This window comes from Phoca vitulina, unplaced genomic scaffold (assembly GCF_004348235.1).
Source record: "Phoca vitulina isolate PV1807 unplaced genomic scaffold, GSC_HSeal_1.0 scaffold2, whole genome shotgun sequence".
NCBI classification, from domain to species: Eukaryota; Metazoa; Chordata; class Mammalia; order Carnivora; family Phocidae; genus Phoca; species Phoca vitulina.
The window spans coordinates 92,815,694-92,837,796 of NW_022589705.1; the positions used below are offsets into that span (position 1 = coordinate 92,815,694).

General features: G+C 45.0%; 1 protein-coding gene across 2 annotated transcripts in view; it reads left to right on the forward strand.

Moving 5' to 3' along the window:
* The window catches only part of MTOR (mechanistic target of rapamycin kinase), a 121,141-nt gene that overhangs the window by 25,754 nt on the left and 73,284 nt on the right, over positions 1–22,103 (forward strand). For both annotated transcript variants that reach the window (XM_032393713.1, XM_032393710.1), the window contains exons 17-25: positions 889–1,023; positions 1,263–1,392; positions 2,746–2,996; positions 12,228–12,314; positions 15,331–15,498; positions 15,988–16,100; positions 16,415–16,577; positions 17,709–17,801; positions 18,478–18,624. In XM_032393713.1, coding sequence (XP_032249604.1) covers positions 889–1,023; positions 1,263–1,392; positions 2,746–2,996; positions 12,228–12,314; positions 15,331–15,498; positions 15,988–16,100; positions 16,415–16,577; positions 17,709–17,801; positions 18,478–18,624 — 1,287 coding nt within the window. The remainder of the gene's footprint in view (positions 1–888; positions 1,024–1,262; positions 1,393–2,745; positions 2,997–12,227; positions 12,315–15,330; positions 15,499–15,987; positions 16,101–16,414; positions 16,578–17,708; positions 17,802–18,477; positions 18,625–22,103) is intronic.

The following is a 22,103-nucleotide window of genomic DNA, read 5'->3' on the forward strand; positions in this document are numbered from 1 at the left end:
TCCCAGACTGAGCAGAACAGGCCCCTGGGAGGTCAGGGCCCTTGCCTCTCTTCGTCACTTAGTTAACCCAGAGCTTGGCACATAGTAAGTACTCAGAAGTATCTGTTGAGTAAAATGAAGAAAGATCTGGAGCCAGAATTAGCTGTCATCCTGACCTGGAGTCACTTTCAGTAATCATCAGGGCTGGCCAGTGGCCTTTCCTCTAGATAAAAGAAAATCCAGATTATCTATCAGAACCCCAGCCCCTAGAGGGAAAGAGAAAGCCTAAGCCTGTGGCTGTGGAGGCAAGTAGAGCTTCAGCACACCCTCCCCCAGCCCTGGCTTCATTTTGTTTGGTCACCAAGGTCATTAGGTGACTAGACCAAAATTAAGAACAATCTTAATTTCCTTTTAAGTCGGATTTCTCCTGTTAATCACTCAGGATGTGGAAGGACTGTGTATTTCCTTTAAGAATGGTGGGGCTCTTCTTTTATTTTTTTATTTTTTTAAGATTTTATTTATTTGACAGAGAGAGACACAGCGAGAGAGGGAACACAAGCAGGGGGAGTGGGAGAGAGAGAAGCAGGCTTCTCGCGGAGCAGGGAGCCCGATGCGGGGCTCGATCCCAGGACCCTGGGATCATGACCTGAGCCGAGGGCAGACGCTTAACAACTGAGCCACCCAGGCACCCTTCTTTTATCTTTTTATCCAGTCATTGTTGCATTGGTTTGTGGCCTTGTTTTTGCACCCAGACTCTCAAGGATTTCTGTAGATGGTTAGTGCCTCTCCTGGAAACTTCTTTTCTTGGAAAAGCCTCTAACGCTTCATTGCAATCATTAAACAGTACAAACCATGCTTTCTCTTCTCTCTTACTGGCTCAACAAACCACATGATCTGTTGTTTGTCCAGGTGGCTCTGTGGACCCTGGGACAGTTGGTGGCCAGCACTGGCTATGTGGTGGAGCCCTACAGGAAGTACCCCACTTTGCTTGAGGTCCTTCTGAATTTTCTGAAGACTGAGCAGAACCAGGGTACACGGAGAGAGGTAAGGAACATGGCAAACTTGGTTCTTTAAAGACTTTGCTGGAAGAATGGAGAGAGATTGTGGCATTAACATGCTCTGACGGAGTGTTGATTAGATGTCCTGTCCTCCGTTTTGTTCTTCTAGCTGGTCATTCAGGTATGAACTGGGTGTCATGGAACGTGAGAGAACTAGTCATCAAACCTGTTGTCATCAGATGTTGTGATGAATGTTTTCTTTTTCCCCTCCCCTTTCCCACCCAGGCTATCCGTGTGTTAGGGCTTTTGGGGGCCCTGGATCCCTACAAGCACAAAGTAAACATTGGCATGATTGACCAGTCCCGCGACGCTTCTGCTGTCAGCCTGTCTGAATCCAAGTCAAGTCAGGATTCCTGTAAGTTGAGGGGAACCATGAGAGACTCGCCAAGTTCCTACCTCACAAAGCCCCTTGCTAGCTGTGTTTAGAAAGAGCCTTGGGCTGGATAACAAATTATAGCATATTGGCTCACTTCAGGACTTCTGAATGGAAAGTCAAGTTTCCTCTTGAATCACAATAGGGATGCTGCTTCCCAGGGTGTCCAGAGTCCTTACATCTGTCCAGATTCTTTGTCAAGGGTCAATAGGCCAAGTCTGTACCCACTTTTTGGTGCTGATGAGAGAGATGTGAATTATCACTTCATCACTTCTGTTCATCTCTGATTCTTTGTTAGTGCTTCTTTGATGTTTTCTATTCTCATGACACCCAAGGAGGAAGAGGGTAGAATTTATTCTCCCAGTTTTAATTGCTAGGGAAACCCTGAGGCCAGGCTCAGGGGCATAGAGAAAGTGGTAGCAGTCAGAATCCAGGGCTCTTTTTTCATCAGCTGTTCTGGCCTTGGAGCCACTCTGCCTTTTAACAAGTAGCGTGAGAGATTGGGTAGGGTATGGGGCTACGGCAGGTTTTTCTAGACTTAACCCATTGTTCACGAGGGCGGGCTTATTTACGAAAGAATGAAAAGTTCAGCAGTGGCTCTCCCAGCCATTCCAGCAAAATGTTATTTTCCCAAATAATTTGTTTCTATAAGACCAGTGCTCTAACCCCTGAGCTATGGAGTCTTCTCCTCAAAATAATTTGTTTCTAAACTCTATGGATGGAATCCTATTGCTTCTAGTTCTTCTGTATAGTAGAGAAGCATAGCTCTGACGTTACCTTTCGGACCCAGAGTCTGAGCCCAGTCCCTGCATGTTTCGTCCTTGCTCGGCGGTGCCAGTCCAGTCTCTCGGCTGGTCTAGTTCTTGGCCTCTTCAGTGCACCACTCACCCTCCCCTTACCCAGTCTTCGAGAGCCTCGCTGTTAGGTCAGCTAGCATTTGCCGCTCCCTCATCTGACGTCCCTAGGGGGACCGAGCAGCTGTTGAACAGATGTTAGCCTAATTTGATTCCCTTTACTTTCATTTGGGGAAATAATTATTTTTATTGATGGTTTCAACTACAAAGTTGTCAACTGTAGTGATAAGAAGCGAAGTTAAACATAGCAATTTAAAGAAAACCCATCATGTACCATTTTAGGCTTTTGTGGTCGGGGTAATAGAACAGCCAAAAGCTCTTGAATTCTTCATGGTGAGAGCCTGTTCATGGGTTCCTAACATAGCCTGTATTCCCCATGAATGCTGAATGACGGTCTGGCTGTTTGTTGTTAGCCAGGTTCTGCTCCGAGTCAGAGTCATGGCACATATAGCTCGTGATTGTTGCCATCGTTTTGTCCTAGCCGACTACAGCACCAGCGAGATGCTGGTCAACATGGGCAACCTGCCCCTGGATGAGTTCTACCCCGCTGTGTCCATGGTGGCACTGATGCGGATCTTCCGGGACCAGTCCCTCTCGCACCATCACACCATGGTTGTCCAGGCCATCACCTTCATCTTCAAGTCCCTGGGCCTCAAGTGTGTGCAGTTCCTGCCGCAGGTCATGCCCACATTCCTCAATGTCATTCGGGTCTGCGACGGGGCCATCCGGGAAGTAAGTAGCTAAAACCCCACCCTTGCTCCTGAGCCCCACTTCCTACCAATGCCCCCTGTTGGCTGTTGGGCCAAGTACGTCCCCTCCCCCTAACTCCTAAGCCCTGAGGGTACAGGTTTAGTTTCCTGGGTTATCCCCTCAGAATGGCTAAACGATGAGTGTGTGTTTTGGGGGGCGGGGGTGTACCTAGAGTTCAGTGCAGTTGTCCAGTAGAATGTCCCACTGTGTGAACTTGTTGCTTCCTCGTGATTAGATTGAAGTCCATCAAGTCCATCATTTTTAGTGAGAATATTACAGAGGTGACATTGCATACCTCTTACCGGATCTTGTAATGTCAGCTTCTCCCATTAGTGTTGATCCTGAGTTTGAGCACGCAGTTAAATTGGTCTCTGTCAGAGCTCTCCATTGTAAGGTGCCTTTTTCTTGAGTCATTAAGTAATCTGGGGGTGATACTTTGAGACTGCGACAGTCCTGTTCCCTATCTTCGACCCAATGTCTGAGCAGCTGTGGATGATCCTTGCCTGAATCCGTCATCACACTGGTTGCAAAGTAAGGACTTTCTAGTTCTACCATTTCTTCTCCTTTTAACAGCTGGCCCTTTCCTGTAAGGTAGAAATTTCCCCCCTTTCCCTCCCTGTTTCTCCCTTTTGCTCTCTTTTCTTTCTCTAAACTACACAACTTGCAGAGTGGTTCTGTGATTATTTACCTAGGCCACAACTGGCCGCAAACCTCAATAAAGCTCAAGGGGGTGCTTTTTTTTTTTAAGATTTATTTATTTGAGAGAGAGAGAGAAAGCATGTGTGTGGATGAGCAGGGGAAGGGGCAGAGGGAGAGAGAGAGAGAATCTCAAGCAGAGCCCTGCTGAGCATGGAGCCCTGACTTGGTGCTTGATCTCAGGACTTTGCGATCATGACCTGAGCCGAAATCAAGAGTTGGACGTTCGACCGACTGAGCCACCCAGGTGCCCCTTGAATTAATTTTTTAATCAGTTTTTTCCTCTGTGATTGTATGTTCAATTTGGTGTATGTTTAGAGTAAATAATATCTTTTTAGAAAGTATATTTTCTAATTTTGTGCCTGGAGTACGGAAGTGCAGTTTATGTACTCAACCTCATTGAATTCTTACTAATTCCAATAACTTAACTAAATTTCCCTAGCTTTTCACTGTAGATAATCATATAGTCTGCAAAAAGAGAAAGTTCTAGTTTTTTGTTTTAATCTGTAAACCAGTTACTACTTTTCCTCATTTGCATTTCTACGACCTGTACTACAATGTTGGTTAGACTCTGTGAAACTGGAGATCTTTAATCTTTTTTCCTGATTTCGGTGGGACTGCTGTTAAGAATTACCCACTAAGTATAATGTTTCCTGTAGGTTTTTGGCAGGTAGCTTTTTAAGGGTTATAAATGTTCCCTTATGGTCTTAATTTGCTAGTTTTTATTATGAACGGGTATTAGATTTATCAAATGCCTTTTATTTGTCTGGTGTGATTATCATATGTTTTTTTCTCTTTCAGTGTGTTAATATGTTGAATTACATTGATATATGTTCTTTTTTTTTTTTTTTAAGATTTTATTTATTTATTTGACAGAGAGAGAGAACACAAGTAGGCAGAGTGGCAGGCAGAGAGAGAGGGAGAAGCAGGCTCCCCACTGAGCAGGGAGCCTGACGCGGGGCTCGATCCCAGGACCCTGGGATCATGACCTGAGCCGAAGGCAGTCGCCTAACCAACTGAGCCACCCAAGCACCCCGCACTGATACATGTTCTAATGTTGAAATATTTTTGAATTCTTGTTTTAAAACCATTTTGGTTATGATGTATTTTTTGATACATTGACTTTATATCTAATATTTAATATCAGTTTGTTTTTTTTTTAAGATTTTTATTTATTTATATGACAGAGAGCGAGCACAGGCAGGGGGAGCAGCAGCAGAGGGGGAGGGAGAAGCAGGCTCCCCGCAGAGCAGGGAGCCCGATGCGGGGCTCGATCCCAGGACCCTGGGATCATGACCTGCGCTGAAGGCAGCCGCTTAACGACTGAGCCACTTAATATCAGTTTTTTTTTTTTTTAAAGATTTTATTTATTTATTTGACAGAGAGAGAGATAGTGAGAGAGGGAACACAAGCAGGGGGAGTGGGAGAGGGAGAAACAGGCCTCCTGTGGAGCAGGGAGCCCAATGCAGGGCTCGATCCCAGGACCCTGGGATCATGACCTGAGCCGAAGGCAGACGCTTAACGACTGAGCCACCCAGGCGCCCCTTAATATCAGTTTTTTACATCCACTAATCCTGAGTGGAATTGGCCTGAATATATATATATTTATATAATTTTTTTTTTTAACTACAGGTTCCAAGATGTGTTTAGTTTTTCTGTTTCTTCTTAAAACAGTTTTGGTCACATTTTTCTAAGAAATTATTCATTTTTTAAAAAGACTTTATTTATTTATTTGAGAGGGAGAGCAAGCATGAGCAGGGGCAGAGGGAGAGGGAGAAGCAGGCTCCCCACCAAGCCGGGAACCCAACGTGGTGCTCGATCCCACAACCCCAGGATCATGACCTGAGCCGAAGGCAGATGCTTAACCAACTGAGCCACCCAGGCATCCCTAAGAAATTATTCATTTTATTTACTTTATGCCTATAGATTTGCCTTTTCAGGACATTTCATAGAGTTAGAACCATATGTGGTTTTTTTTGTGTCTAGCTTGTTTCATTTAACATAATAATACTTTGGGGGTTCATCATGGATCAGTAGTTCATTCCTTCTTCATAGCTGAATAATAATTTAGTGTCATTATTGCTTAGAGATAAGTGTTTTTAATGTTTCCTATGATTTCTGTTTTCACCATTGAGTTATTTAGAAGTGGATATTTTAATTTGCAGATTTATGGGGTTTCAAATTTCTTTTTTGGATATCTGTTTCTAACTTAATTGCATTGGGTTTACGATTCTTTGATGTTTGCTGAAACTGCCTTAATAGTCGAATGCTTGATCCATTTTGATGTTTCCTCTGTGCTTGGGAATAGCGGGTATTTGCTGATGTTATGCGTGAAGTTCCATGTATGTCATTAGATTTGAACTTAATACTTACTGTGTTCACATTTTTTGTATTTTTATTAATTTTTTGTTTGCTTCATCTCTATTACTGAGAGAAGTGAGATAATCTCCCCTTACAGTGGTGGATTTATTAATTTCTCACAGTTTAGTCAGTTCTGTTTTATATATTTGGGGGGATATGTGATATATCTAATTCTCTTTCTATCTGTTCTCCTTTTTCCCCCACTTTTTTTTTCATGCCATTTATTTGTGGAAGAAAGCAGGTCATTTGTCCTATAGAATTTCCCATTCTGGATTTGGCTGATTGTATCTTCAAGATATCTTAAGTTCTTGTAAACTGATTAGATTTAGAGTCGATTAAATTCAGCTTCCTTCTTTTGGCAAGACATACTTCGTAGGCGGTACTGAGTACTTCAAATACTAACAACAGTTAGTAAGCAAATCTTTTCTAAATCATCCCAATTTCTAGTGATGTTAAGGTTAATCAGTGGGCTCACGTACTGTGATCCTTTGTTCCCTGTCAGCCTTTCTCCTAATCATTTTAGTGTTCATTGAAGATTGTTTTCTAGAATGATTATTTAGTTAGCAACTGGAAAGCTGTGATTTTCTAATTACATTATTCCTAGATTTATTAGTTAGTGATCATCTATAAAGAACTTTATGTTGTCAACTATTCATTCAGTTAATTTGAAGTATAGTTCATACAGGGAGGGAAGAATAAATGCATGATTCTTTACTTTTATTTATCAGTTTTTCAGAGTAATAAATCAAGTCCCTTGCAACTTCTCAAAGGTGACTCAGGCACTACCCCACAACCCCTACTGTTTTTGGAGTATCATTATCAACTCATGGAGCTATATATAGTATTTTTATTCATTGAAGGCACTGTTCTTTCTCATGATCTAATTATCCTAATCAGCCTGGCTGTTGTGTTCTTTTTACATTGGCCAGTGGTCTTAGTCTTTGATTGTATTTTTGCTTTCTGGCAAAAAAAAAAAAAAAAAAAAGCTATTCTGAGCTTATCAAGTACATTTCACTCAAGCCTGGGCATGGCCACTTCCAAGGAGTTATAGAGACTGCAGTTGGTGTGCTGGGGTGCTCATTGCTATTGGCATATCGTTGTTTCTTGGCCATTTCAGTGAACGGAAATAGAAATAAGTAATTTTTAGAAAGAGGAAACACAAGTCATGAAGTAATACAGATTTTCCAATGCAAATTTAAGATTTAAGAGTTTTTACTTTGATTTTATACTTGTTTCTCACACTGAAAAAACTCGTTACTTGGTTCTGACGTTTCTACAATTACGTGCTTTATCTTGCAGAATACATTCTTGCATGTATCTTGTATACATATAAATGGTAAATGACCAGTATTAGTAATAACGGTAAGGTTACTGAATGCAATTCAAGGTTTTTTATGATTTTTTTTTTTCTCGTTCTTAGGCTGTGTCCTTTCGGGGATAAACACCAAAATACTGTGTTTAAAGTCGCTTGAAATTCGTCTTTGAGTGATTGTGCAACCAACTTGATTTATAATTAAATTTGTTTCTGTTTATTTTCAGTTTTCAGAAATTTCTTTGAGGTTTTCCTAATTTGAGTTTTATTCTAATTATGTAAGACATTAACATAGTTCCAGAGCCGAAACTATAAAATATGTTCAGTGAAGTCTAGCTTCTCTCCCCATCCGTATTACCCTGTTTCTTCCTATAGCGTTTCCTATTGCTGCTATAACAAATTCCCCACCAACATCATGATTTCAAACAGCACTGATTTATCATGTTACAGCTCCGTAGGTCATAAGTCTGACAGAGGTCATGCTGAACCAAAATCAGGGTGCTGTTGAGGCATGTTCCTTTCTGGAGGCTCTAGGGGACAGTCCATCTCCCTTGTTTCTGGCTTCTACGGCTGCCCACATTCCTTGGCCCTCTTTCTCTGCCTTCAGAGTCAGCAACATTGCATCTCTCTGACCCTTCTTTTGCTGCCAGATCCTTCTCTCTGCCCACTGCCAGCCAAGGTTCTCTGCTTTTAAGGAAGAATCTCCACACGTCAAAGTCCCGAACCTTAATCACATCTTCAGAAGTCCCCGTTGTCGTGCAGGGTCATTTATTCGTGGGATCTAGGGATTAGGGCACAGACATCTTTGGCTTACCATTATTTTGCCTACCACACTTCCCCCCTAAGGTAACTATTTGATCATTTTTCAATTTATGTTTTTGCTGTTTGTTTTTGAAAATGTGAGGAAATCCATATTCCCCTGCCTTCCTGCCACAGAAGAGAACATAATGGAAACTCTGTTGTGCGCCTGCTTCTTTTCACTGTCACGGCGGCACGTCGTGGGGATCCTGCCGCTGCAGCACCGAGGGTGCGTGCACCCCTGCGAGGTGATGGCGCCCCGCTGCGTGCACGGTCCACAGCTGTTGAACCCGTCCTTGTGGGTGAACGTTTGCGTCTTTCCCATTCTTTTGATACTTAAAATAATCCTGTAACAAAAAGCCTTGTATGTACATCATTTTTACCTTTTTTTTGTACTTGATTGGCCTTGCTTTTCACATTTTTTTTAATTTGTTTTTTTTTTTTTTTTTTTTGTAATCTCTATGTGGGGCTCGAACTCACGACCCCAAGATCAAGAGTCACACACACGTCCTCCGACTGAGCCAGCCAGGCACCCCCTGATTTTTTCCACTCAGATCTTTGAGCTCTTTGGAATATATTCCCCTGTACAGGATGAAGGATGGATTCATTTCATCCTTCTCACCCTTAGATTTTGCCTCACATACCTAACTTTAATACCTAATTTAAAAAATTAATCCGTATCTCCATCTTTCTCCTGAATAACATACAAAACTTAGAGTGACTGCTCAGACTATCTCCTTCCCTCTTATGTAGTATCACTTTTTTTTTTCTGCCGTCAAGCTAAACATCATCACTGTTTTATGCAGACATACTTGCCGTCTCGATTCTCCGTGTTCTGTCTCCCACCTCGGGGCTTCCTCCAGGATCGTTATCCTTCTATTTCACCCTCTTTTTAAATCTTTATTTAGCTGAGGATACAATTCTGGGTTCTCCTGCAACTGTAGATATGATCCCACGCATTCTGATTTCTTTTGTTGTTGAGAAATCACGATTCCTTTTCACTTCACCTCACTTTTCTCAGTGGCTATTTCAGATCTTCTCATTGTGTTTGTTGCCCCGAAGCTCCACTATTGTGTATCTAGGTACAGATTTCTTTCTCACATCCTGTTTGAAATTTGTGGACTTCCTGAATATGAGGATTCCACCCCTCTGTTTTTTCCTTCCAGAATTTGATTCACATGTAGAGCTTACTCTGTCCTTAATGTCTGTTAGTTTCTTGTCCGTATTTTTCAACTTTATCTCTTGGAGATCCATTCTGGATATTTCTTCACATCCCTTTTCTGTTCACTAATTCCTCAACTGTGTCTTTTTGACCTGTCCTTGAGTTTTTAGTTTCAACTACATTTTTTTAGTATCTAAAGGTATACTAGGTTCTTTCAAATATGCTTAGTATTTTTGGGTGGTATCCTGTTCTTTGCTCATTTTTTAAAATCTCACATTTATTCCTTTAAGCATTTTAAACCGATTTTATATTTTTTATCCAATAATTCCAATATATATATAAAATCTGTGATGGGTCTGATCCTATTTATTGTTTCTACTGAGTCACACTGGCAGTGGTCTATCTTTAGTGTCTTATACTTTTAGATCATGTATCCTATAAAGCTGGGCATTCCCTGGAGCAGTACTAGAAAATCTGCTCTCAAGTTGCATCTGTCTGAAGAGGATTTGTGTTTGCTTCTACCATGTGACCCAGGAGAACTTTAAGTTAATTTCTTGGCTTAAGAGTTTCTCAGTCCACACAGATAGTCAAAATAACCCCCTAAACTCATATGAGATTGACCTGAGATTACAAGCTCTTGGGAGAGACTTTTTCCTACCTAGACTCCACAGCAAGACTGACAAATGTCTTTGTCTCCTTTTGCCAGTGGACAGGTTTGGGGGAAGTTGGGGGTCACCATTTCTCTTAATACATAGCCCTCTGAAGGTCTGGCTTTCTGTAAAAGGTTTTGGTTCTGATGACACAATAACAGTATTTGTTATTGTTTATCTTTAGGGTTTTCATAGTAGGAGTATCTAACCCACCATGTTTTCAAGAACAAAATGATATATTCTTTTAATATACTAATGTCTCGGGGGGAAAAAAAGAGAAGAAAAGCTTATGGAAGAATCTAAGGGAGAAGAAATAGAGGGCGCTGCTGGGCTCCTTACTGTGAGGGAGGCACTTGCTGTGGGCATCTGTCCTGTGGCTCCTGCAGATGGCTTAGTACCACCGGACTTCCCTATTACACCTAATGTGAAATGTCAGCAGGGGTCAGGAGGCTCTGTCCTTTCGGTCTCATGGTTTTCCTGACCTCCCTGCCATCCCCAATGCCCTGCTTCTCCTCCAGCTTCTATTTTCTGCCTTCTTTCAGGTTTCACATAACAAAAATTTAGCTAAAAAAACCATTAATCTTAGAGTCTCATGTCCCTTAATCTCTGGAATGTCCTTTTATAGAGACCATTTCACAAAAAGGGCCAGCAGCGATTTGATGAGGAGGCTCCCAAGCGGTAGGTAGGGATGGCTGTCCTGAGTTGAGTCGAACCTGTGCCATGTGGTGGGCAGGTTTGAACCACCTTAGAATCCATTGGTGTCCTTGTCATTAGAGAATGCATCCACACTCCCTTGGAGCCCAACCCTGTATGTCCTATGAGTCTCACCTCTTCAGGTAGTGAGTCCATAAGTCTGTTACTTGCTATTTGAAACAACACTTTTTCACTTTTTATTTAATCCTAACTTGCCCAAGTTTCCAAATGCAGATAAGAGTGAAAATATGTCTGCGAATTGTGTAAGACTGATGAATCATAGACCTGTACCCCTGAAACAAATAATATATGTTAATAAAAAAAACAATAAATTTTTAAAAAAGTGAAAATATGTATGTTCATTATGCTAAATTGTCTTATCAATAGGAGGAGGCAGAGGCATAGAAAGCTAGAAAAATCTTTCGGGGAGGGGAGTTTAGAATATGATTTGCTATTGCATATTGACATGTAGCACTATCTGAAGATCACTACAAAATAAAAACCATACCCTAAAGACATCTTTAGCCAGGGAAGTAGCTGGATTACCTTTACCCAAGCCTTTTTATTCCCACCTTGTTTTAGTGGATGGCATCCCTTCTTACAGCTGCACCGTATCAACCTGAACAGAATCTCCTTATCCCATCCCTCCCCCAGGTTGCTTACTGTTTTTTAAATTTTTTTTTTAAAGATTTTATTTATTTATTTGATAGAGAGAGAGAGCACAAGTAGGCAGAGCGGCAGACAGAGGGAGAGGGAGAGGCAGGCTCTCCACTGAGCAGGGAGCTGGATACGGGGCTCAATCCCAGGGCCCTGAGATCATGACCTGAGCCGAAGGCAGATGCTTAACAACTGAGCCACCCAGGCGCCCCTGCTAACTGCTTTGGGGCACAGTTTCTCAGAGATAAACAGTTACCTCATGAATTAAGATCTGATTAATTGAGTTAATTACTACACATGAACCACAATACCCGTAATAGTTAGCCGTATTTATTTTAGAAAGTAAGTGGTAGTGAATTAGAGCTGAAGAGACAAAAGATACATTTACAGGTGATTAAAAATTTCATGTCCATTTTTAAGTCTTTAGTCACTCCGTGAATCCTTCAGTGATAGCTGGTGTTCATGGAGCACTTCACGATATTCACATCTGGTGCTAGTGCTTTCCATGTGTTCTCCCATTTAACTTAAAGTAAGCCCTGCAGACAAGTACTGTTACCTGCATCTTCTCCCTGAAGAGGCTGGGTGCAGAGAGGTTAAATGAAGGTCATAGAGCCAAGAGGTAGCATCGAGGCTCAGGACAGCCAGTCTGGCCCCAAAGCCTGGCTCGCCTGGCTGGGGTGTAAAGCTACTGAGAGTTGTTTTTAGCCCCCACCACAATCACCGCCAAAGGCTTTCAATTGAGTTTTTTTAGACTTACACTCAGTAGATGGATGGTGTGGAAACCGATTCCATAGTGGTGTTCGTTTGTTCCCACGGACTTAGGGTAACCCTGGGAGCTCTCCGTCCTTCCTGATGCCAACTTGCTGACCTCTTCTCCATTCCAGTTCCTGTTCCAGCAGCTGGGAATGTTGGTGTCCTTTGTGAAGAGCCACATCCGACCTTATATGGATGAAATAGTCACCCTCATGAGAGTGAGTAGAAGTTAGTGCTTTGGCCGGTTCATCAGTGTTTGGGTCAAGGAACATTCAGAGGCAGGTTTGGAGAGCACGGACATTTTTGTCACGGGTCTTCATAGAGCTGTTACAACAGGAGTATAAAACGCGGGGCAGGGTGCCCCGGTGGGTGATGTCAGAGGAGGGGGGCTGCTGCCGCAGGCTCCGGCCCCTCAGTACGAGCTGTGAAGTTGGAGGAAGAATCCTGAAGTCCTTGTTCTGCCAGAAATAGACTCTTGAGTTCTCTGCCTCACACACAACAAAGCAATTTCACTTTTTTTTTTTTTTTTAAGATTTTATTTATTTATTTGACACAGAGAGAGAGACAGTGAGAGAGGGAACACAAGCAGGGGGAGTGGGAGAGGGAGAAGCAGGCTTCCTGTGGAGCAGGGAGCCCGATGTGGGGCTCGATCCCAGGACCCCGGGATCATGACCTGAGCCGAAGGCAGACGCTTAACTGACTGAGCCACCCAGGCGCCCCTCAATTTCACTTTGATATCACAACAGTGCTTTACTGTTCCCGCGAAAGCCCTCCTTCTTATGGCCCATAAAACCACGGCCTTAAGAGAGGTTTGGGGATTGGGTTTCGGTAGTGCTATTAAATACAATGAACTCCTGTCAGGCACTGAGGAAGAAGGCGAGGCTTTTCCCCACCGCCTTTAAGAACATAAATGCCACCGGGGCGCCTGGGTGGCTCAGTTGGTTAAGCGACTGCCTTCGGCTCAGGTCATGATCCTGGAGTCCCGGGATCGAGTCCCACATCGGGTTCCCTGCTCAGCGGGGAGTCTGCTTCTCCCTCTTGCCCTCCCCCTCTCATGCTCTCTCTCTCTCATTCTCTCTCTCAAATAAATAAATAAAAAATCTTTAAAAAAAAAAAAAAAAAAGAACATAAATGCACCTTCTGGCTACATACAGCAGCACCTGAGGAAAGGCTCCCGTCCCAGATTTTATAACGTGCTTTAAGTAGGTGCGGAGGACTCCCCGTCCGCGGCAGTATCGTTTTTCTGTTTGAGGGGGAAGCCTGCTTCCTGCTGTTCTGTATCATTTAAATGTCTATTGGGAAGCTTGCTTTGCAGAGATAGCTGTGCCCTCAAAGAATGGGAAGACAATTCTTCACTGATTTCTGCTCCTCTCTGCCAGCCCTTTGTAGTTAGCTTGGAGGAAGCAGCAGGACTAAAATCAAAGTGGCTGACTTCAAAACTGGAACTTCCCTGAAACTGGGTCTCAGAACTGAAAAACTCCTGTCTGTACAAATAATGAAAACCGCTTGCTTGCTCCCCAACTCCTGCGGCGGAGGCCTCTGGACAAGGAAGTTGAGCAGAGTGCTGGAGAGCTGATGGACTGCCTGGGGGAGGGGCCCAGCAGGCAGCGGTGTACTTGTGGTTGGAAGCAGAACTAATCAGAGACTTAGTCCCCCCAAAAGACTTAGGACCAAAACACAGAAGTTTGAGGCAGGGAGCTTCATACTCGCAAAATGCAGCTTTCATTTCCTCCAAGATGGGTAAGGTGCACCAGGGGCTCTTCCTTTGACTGCTGACCCTGGGCATTTTAATGAGTGCCCCTGAGCCTGGGATGAGGACAGTCTCTTAACAATGATCCCTGGGCAGGCTACCTGGCTTCTTTGAAGGAGAGAAGCCGCTGTAAGAAGCCAACAGTAATACAGTGGAGAGCTAGGAGGGTTTTCTCTAAAGAAGGCAGCGTGCGGGCCAAGTGAATGCACATCAGACCGACCGTGGAGTTTATAAAATCGGAGATGTTTCTTTGGCAGAGGTTTTTATCTAGAGAAAATCGCTTTTTCAGAGAAAATACCTCTCTCTCCGAGCAGAGAGAAAGTCTTACCGGCATCTTTTAGTATGGTTTTTACTTTCTAGACTATTTTGATTTTTAAGACATTTTTTAATAAAAATACTTTATGCTTCTATAATGCTTTTCTTCTGAGGAGTTTTTTTTTTTTTCCATTGACTTTACTCTGAATTAGTTGAGGGCCCCAAAGTATGAATATGCATGTGTTGCCATCCTTAGTAGGGCTAATCTATCATCATCAAGTCTCCTTCTCTGGAGGTTTCAAACAAGGGAGTAGGCAACTCTCTTTTTGAGTTGATTTGAAATGACAGCTTTTCCTGGAGTCAGAAACTCAGACCAATTTGGGGTACTGAGGCAGATTCTGTGGCCAACTGGCCAAGTTTTTACTTTAGTAACTTACGTGGAACATAACTATACAGGTGTAGAAAAAGTGCTCCTTTTGTGGCATCATCCAGGCCTGAAAATGATCTGGGGCCAACGTCAGGTGCTGTCTATATCTAGCAGTATTTAGACTAGCAAAGTCTAAATCCAGGAAGGGCAAGAAACTTTGTTAAACTCTGGAATCATCTTCTGGTAGAGAGTGGCTGGTACCCGACGTAGAGAATCCACCGTGGGCAGCCTGAGAGCCCCTTGAGTAAAGTAAACCTACTCATTCATTCACTCTGTAAACGTGTTCGGGTGGCTGGACAATGCCAGGTGCTGTGCTAGGTCCTAGGGAGACAGAGGTGGCTCAAAGGGGTTTCTTGCCCGTAACTAGTTTACAGTCTAGCAGAGAGAAGGTGGCAAAGAAAATGAAGTTACTACAGGTACTAGAAAAGAGGGGGGCAGAGGGACCCAAAGTGTGTAATGGAAGGAGAACAGGAAAGCCTTCGTGGAAGTGAGGCTTGAGCCGGGTCTAGAAACACAGGGCTTAGCTGAGCAAAAGGTGGAGTTCTAGGCAGAGCGCAGCACAAGCAAAGCACAGAGGAACAAAGGAGCCTGGTGCGTTTGGGGAAATGCGGTTTAATTTGTTCACTGTAACTGTGACCTAGGATACAAAGAGGCCCGGGGAGAGGAGGCTGGGGAGGGAGTCTCTCTTGGGGCAGACTGTGCTCACTACAGTTTTGCTTCTTTTGGGCAGTCTCAGTTCCTTGATTCCTAGTTCAGCAGAAGAGCACCTGGCTTTGCTTCTCTCTCTCTTCTCTCTTTATAGGAATTCTGGGTCATGAACACCTCGATCCAGAGCACGATCATCCTTCTCATTGAGCAGATTGTGGTAGCTCTTGGGGGTGAATTTAAGCTCTACCTGCCCCAGCTGATCCCACACATGCTACGTGTCTTCATGCATGACAACAGCCCAGGCCGCATCGTCTCCATCAAGGTGAGTCCAGAAAGGTGTCCTCTAGAGAGATTCCTAGCATCCGTCAGAGTCCAGGGATGATCAGCTAAGAGGCAAGACCCTGGTCTGAGTGACAGGATGGTGCTTGATCCACAAGATCGAGTCCAAAGAATGCTAATACCCGATGTGTGCAGTTGACAGGATGTTTACAATCCTCTCTTGATTGGACTTGTGTTTTCTCTCTTTTATTGGATTATTCTTGGTAAATGTTTTATCCCGGACCCATTCTCCTATTATCTAGCAACTGATTCTTTATCCATTGAAATAAGCTCAGAGAAAGCAAAATAATACACAAGCAAAATAAAATGGGGGAGAGGGGAAAGGCTACCAAAAGAATGTAGCTCAAGGCCACTTACTGAAGGCTTTTCAGAGTCCCCACAGAATTCAGAATTACCCACACCCTTGCCCCGCTCTGTATGCTTGGTACCTGCCTTTATTTGTTCATCACCGGGCATTTGCTCTCTTTTGCAGCTGTTGGCTGCCATCCAGCTGTTTGGCGCCAACCTGGATGACTATCTGCATTTGTTGTTGCCCCCTATCGTGAAGCTGTTTGATGCCCCGGAAGTTCCACTGCCGTCTCGGAAGTAAGAACCTGCGCTTTGGGACTAAGCAGCCATCAAGCTTTTCATGTTTGGTTAAAAATGTCCTTTTCTTAAGTTCCCATGCCATCTTTCCATTTTTTTGTTACCTCAGCTCTCTTTATTTTAGTCCAGAAATGCCCCAGGCTTCTGGAAATCTTAACCATCCCTATCCCACTGGGACTTATGTTGGATCCATGTCACCCGAGGTACCTCCAAGGCCGTGCCTTCCCATTTGGTGCTGATAAGATAACCCTCAGCCACTTCTCGTACTTTGGGACCATGTGTTAACAATTACCGTATGTCCGCGATTGTTGTAGGGCCGCGTTAGAGACTGTGGACCGCCTGACGGAGTCCCTGGACTTCACTGACTACGCCTCCCGGATCATTCATCCAATTGTTCGAACGCTGGACCAGAGCCCGGAACTGCGTCCCACGGCCATGGACACGTTGTCTTCGCTGGTCTTCCAACTGGGGAAGAAGGTGAGGCAGGAGTCCTGAACAGACGTGCTCTTCTGCCTGGCTTGGGGAAGATGCCTTCTGTTTGTGAGCATCTCTGTTTGCTAGTCTGTAGCTCTCAACTACCTTCACAGAACTAGGAATTATTTGCTTTTATTGTCCTTCATTTATTTAGCAGATATTTCTCGAGCCATGTCTGTGCGCTAAATGCTGTTCTGGGATAACACAGTAAACAGAATGGTGTCCTTGTTCTGATGGAGCTTACATTCCAGTGAGGCAAAGCTAATAAACAGTCTGTCTCATAAGAGTGTAGAGTGAGTGGGGAGAGCCGCTGTTTGTTTAGGGTGGACAGTGAAGACCTCTGATAAATTGACGTCTGACCAGAGACCCAAATAAAGGTCTGAGCCCAGAGGGTTGGATGCTGGCAGAAGGAGTAGCAAATACAAAGGTGTGAGGAGGCAGCACGTTTGAAAGGTCCAAGGAACAGCAGGAAAGCAGTGTGGCTTCAGAGGAGGGTGCTGGGGGGTGAGGGGGAAGGCTTGGAGTTCAGGTCGTAGAGATAAGGTGGGGCTGGGATGGGGCATAGAGACCAGGTGCCGTAGGCCAGTGGTTCTCAGATGTCCCTGGACAGTATCTGCATAGCTGGGAACCTGTTAGAAATGTAGATTCTTGGGCCTGTGCCCAGCCCTGAACCAGAAGCTGGCTGTGGAGCCCAGCAATCTCTGCTTTCATAAACCCTCCAGATGATTCTGATGCCCACAGAAATTTGCACATCACTGCTGTGAGCCATTATAAATACTTGGGCTTTTATTCTGAGCAAGACTAGAAGACTTTGGAGGATCTTGATCACAGGAATACTATGGTCTGACCTGGTGACTCACAGTGCTGTGTGGAAGAACAGACCAGGCCAAGGGTGGGAGCAGAGAGAGCAGTCAAAGGCCATCACAGTAACCCAGATGGAAGGGCATAGGGACTAGGATTGTAGCGGGGTGTGTGTGTGTGTGTGTGAGAGAGAGACAGACAGACAGACAAGTAGGTGATTCTTCTGAGTAACACAGAGCCACCCCAAACTCAGGGGAACTAGCTGTAGCATTCTTTTGTCTGCCTCCCTCTCTGCAGAGTAACATTTCTGACCTCTTCCCTCTCCTTTGACAGTACCAAATCTTCATTCCAATGGTGAATAAAGTCCTGGTGCGACACCGAATCAACCATCAGCGCTATGATGTCCTTATCTGCAGAATTGTCAAGGTGAACTGCGCTTGGTTTCTGTCCCAGAGTCCCCCGTTGACTCTCCTCATGGGTCTGGGAGCACATCTGGCTTTATAGTCCTAAACTAGTGATGGGCAAACAGTTTCTGTAAAGATAGCAGGTTTTTCTCAGCTCTGTAGGCAGTGACTGGGCCCTGCTGCCCGAGGCCGGAAAGCAGCCGCCTGCTCGTGGAAGAGCGTGAGCCTGGCCGCCTGCCTGTGTGCTTCCACTAAGGGACGCCAAGGTGTGCTTCTTGAATAGCTTGCGTGTGCTACAAAATAGTCATCCTCCTTGATTTTTTTTTTCCCCAGTCACTTGAAAATATAGAAACCCTTCTTGGCTTCTGGGCCACACAGAGCCAGGCGGCGGGCTGTTTGCCCCCCAGCTCGTAGCACTTGGCCCCTTGGATCGCTGCCCACAGTTTCAGCTTTGCCAGCTCTGTGCTCATGCTGTGGAGTCAGTGCTGTCACTGACCAAAAGTGACCAGCAAAGATGGGTCTGCATCTTTGTAGTGTAGCCCACCCATGGTTCATTTTGTCCATGCATATAACTTTTTCCTTCTTGTTGACATCCTGACTTTTCCAGAAGATGCGACCTTCCCAAGGTTTAAGGGTGTTTTCTAACCTGGGAGGACCTAGCGGAGTTGCAGGGTTTTTCTGTAAATCTCTGGTTGCAGGGATACACCCTTGCTGATGAAGAAGAAGACCCTTTGATTTACCAGCATCGAATGCTGAGGAGTGGCCAAGGAGACGCATTGGCTAGTGGGCCAGTAGAAACAGGACCCATGAAGAAACTGCACGTCAGCACCATCAACCTCCAAAAGGCAAGTCCGTGATTTCCGGGGGCGGGCAGGTTGTAAAGGAGAGCGCTGCTCTTCTCTCTTGTTCAGAACTCTTAGCTCTTGCTACCATCAGTTTAAAACAACCAAAGAGCAGCCCAAGCATTTTTCTGAAACTCTAGATACCATGAGCTTAGGGCATTTCGTCTTTTTCCAGGTGTCCAAATTACACATTTTTAAAAATAAAGGTTAAGTGTAGAACAAAGTTCTAAGCTTCCTTGGAGCTTTCATAGTAGAATCCTTTGTTGCAAATAACATTCTTATTTTTTACATGAGTGAAACAAAACCAGTGAGTCCCCTAATTAGCACTGAAACTGATGCCAGCTCTTGAAAGCAGTGCTTCTCAGACTGCTGAGACTCATGGGGCTTACTGACTGCTGGGGGCTGGTGAGAATGCTTGTTGTGACTGGGGCAGTCCGAGGTCAGGCCTACATTCTGCATTTCTACCCAAGTCCTAGGTAATGCCCGTGCTACTGGTCCAGGGACCACACTTTGAGTAGCAAGCTTTTAGATCTTTGCAGATAAGTACTGAGTTCTCTCTGCTGACACAAAAGCCTGGGATATAACCAGCTTCCCACCACATATGCCACCAGCCATCCATTTAAAAACAGGTAGTTTCAAAGCATCGCTGGTAGATCTGAGCAGAATAATCGGAGTTCTGTCACTGGCTTTTAAATAAATATACCAGGTTGCTTATTTCCCACATTTCGCATTATTGTCAGTGCTCCTGGTGACTGTGAGCAGCTCCGTGTTTGGAGTTCCATGCGGTGGTAGTCTTCCTTTCTTAGCGGTTGGCCCACAGCAGCTGCACTTCAAGAATAGCCGTGGACCAAGGTAGAGAACTGGGCAGAACTTGTTCTCTTCTTTTGGCCAAGCCCATAAAGATTTGAACACAGACCTGTGTGTGTGTGTGTTCACACACAGCCGGGGAACACCGGGACTCATCACTGACTGTTGAGCCAGCCTTCACCCGCATAGGTAGCTTTTGTAAAGTGGCCGCCGCTGAGAAGGGTTGGGTGATTTACGAGGGAAGCGGTGAAAGACCCCTGGGGCAGGGGTAATGCTGCTTTCCCTCCGTGGAGCGTGCCAGCGCTGGTCCAAGACCAGGAGAAGGAGAGGGCCGCCAGGCACCCGGCATCCCCAGGCCGCCATTGAGGCCACTCTGCTGGCACCTCACCTTTCAGGGAGGGGCCGGGCGGAGAAGCCAGACACACATTTCCACCCAGATGTTTTCCGCCTGCCTGGTTTCAGAATGTCCTTCTAACCAGGCAGCTGTCCACCCTCTTAGAGCCGTGTCCTGACTATTTTAGGAAACTCCCCTGTAGTCTAGGTTGCTTCCAGGAAGATTTGCTTTCTACCCAGGACTTGGAAAAAGAAGCGTGACCTTTGTCAAACAGAAAAAATAAAGAGTCTCTAGTGTATCTCACCTGAGAGAACAGATCCAGTCCAGGAACCCTAAGCAGGATCTCCAGCGCTGACCCTCAGCCCCATTTGTGCCTCCACATACTTGTGCGCAGGTCACTCGGGGTCAGTGCAGTGACCAGTCGGACCCGCTTTCCGAGTAACCGCGCGCCACCTCGGTCATCTTTCTACTGCCTATGCTAGCAGGGGAGTTACACGGGGCAGAAAACGTAGAAACCGTTCGTGTATACCTCCAGAGTGCCTGCCAGGATGTTCAGCAGCTTTCCCGTCTGAGGAGAAGCTATTTGGGCTTACCTTCTAAGTGGAGAAGCTGACGCTCTGTCCGCCTGCGCTGGCCTCACTGGAGGAGGCGGTCAGCTGTGGCTGCTGGCGGAAGGCGGCTGGGTCGTGTTGACAGTTACCACAGAACCCAGAGGAGCGAGCGTGGGTTAGGTTTTAAGTGAAAGAACAGCAAGGAAGGGCCACATGGAGGACTTAGCCTATTTGATAAATCGTGCAGTTGTCTATGAAGCTAAGGTTTCCAGAGACTTCTTTGCTACCGTTTCTCAAACGGTGACAGTAATAGTGCTGACAACTGCCGTCTGTGGAGTGCTTTCCATGTGTCAGGCGCTGATGTGAGCACATTACGTATATTGACTCATTGACTCATTTACCCTTCACCCTGTGAGTTAGGTGCTGTCGTTACTGTCGGCAATTTGCAGAGATATGGATGTTGAGGCCCTGAAAGGTTGAGTGATTTGCCCAAAGTCAGCGAGTAAATGGTGGAGCCAGGGTTTGACCAAGGTAGCATGACTGCAGAGCCCAGTCTCTTAGCCGCTTTGCTGAACTGTCTCTGCCTTACCCAGGCTCAGCCTCACATCGCTGGAGGGAAAAGACATTCTTGATCCTCCCTTGTGTATGTTCAGCTTTGGAAGTGCCGTGTGTTACAGAGCAGCTATCTGGAGACCCTTTGTGTAGGGAGGAAGCCAGAGGCCTCTGCATAGAAAAGGACTTGCTGTTCCCATTTTGTTCAAGAGAACAAACTTTAAAAGTCAAGTAACTAGTGTCACTCTTCCTGCTGGCTCCTTGTATCGTCAGAATCATGCACATAATTTTTCAGTTTGTCCCTTAGTGTCTCTATTTCAGTTTCTGACATAAAACAGTAGTTTATATGGTATCGCTCATTTGTAACTCATCAGAAGCCACAGCAGATCTCCAGTTTATCCCAGGAAAGTGAGGGGTTGAGTCGTTGATGGTTAGTTAGGTGGTGTAGCACACGGGGATCTCTTCCACTCCCTGGACCACTTCCCTGGGGAACCTCTGCTCTAACTTGCTCAGTTTCCCTAGTTTAGGGAGTACACATGTCCTGCTGGAAAAATCTTTTAAGAATATATTTTAAGGGTTGCCTGGGTGGCTCAGTCATTAAGCATCTGCCTTTGGCTCAGGTCATGATCTCAGGGTCCTGGGATCGAGCCCTGCATCGGGCTCCCTGCTCAGTGGGGAGCCTGCTTCTCCCTCTCACACTCCCCCTGCTTGTGTTCTGTCTCTCGCTGTGTCTCTCTCTGTCAAATAAATAAATAAAATCTTTAAAAAAAGAATATATTTTAAAAAGTTAGGGCTAGGCCAGCTCAAAGAGATGTTGTTTTGGTAATAAGAGCAACTGTTTTTTGCTCATCTCTTCCAGCTGGGCTCTTTAGATATTTTACCCCTTGATGCGGAAGACTGAGGCTCAGATGCAACCTACAAGTAATTTGCCCAGAGTGCTCCAGCTGCTGAGCGGTGGAGCCAGGATTCCAACTGGTATTCCTGACTTCACAGAAATAGGCACTACCAGGAGCACTAACTTCGTGCCAAGCACTGGTATAAATCTGTGACACATATTAACTTAATCCTGAAAACACCCTAGGAGGTAGAACTATTATCCTCATTTTACAAGTGAGGAAACAGGCCCAAGAGAAGAGAAGTAACTTGCCCAAGGTCAGACAGCCAGTGAGTTAGATAAGAGTCATTTGAACTCAGGCCGCCGAGCTCCAGAGTGCAGCTAGGGCCATGACACTGGCCTG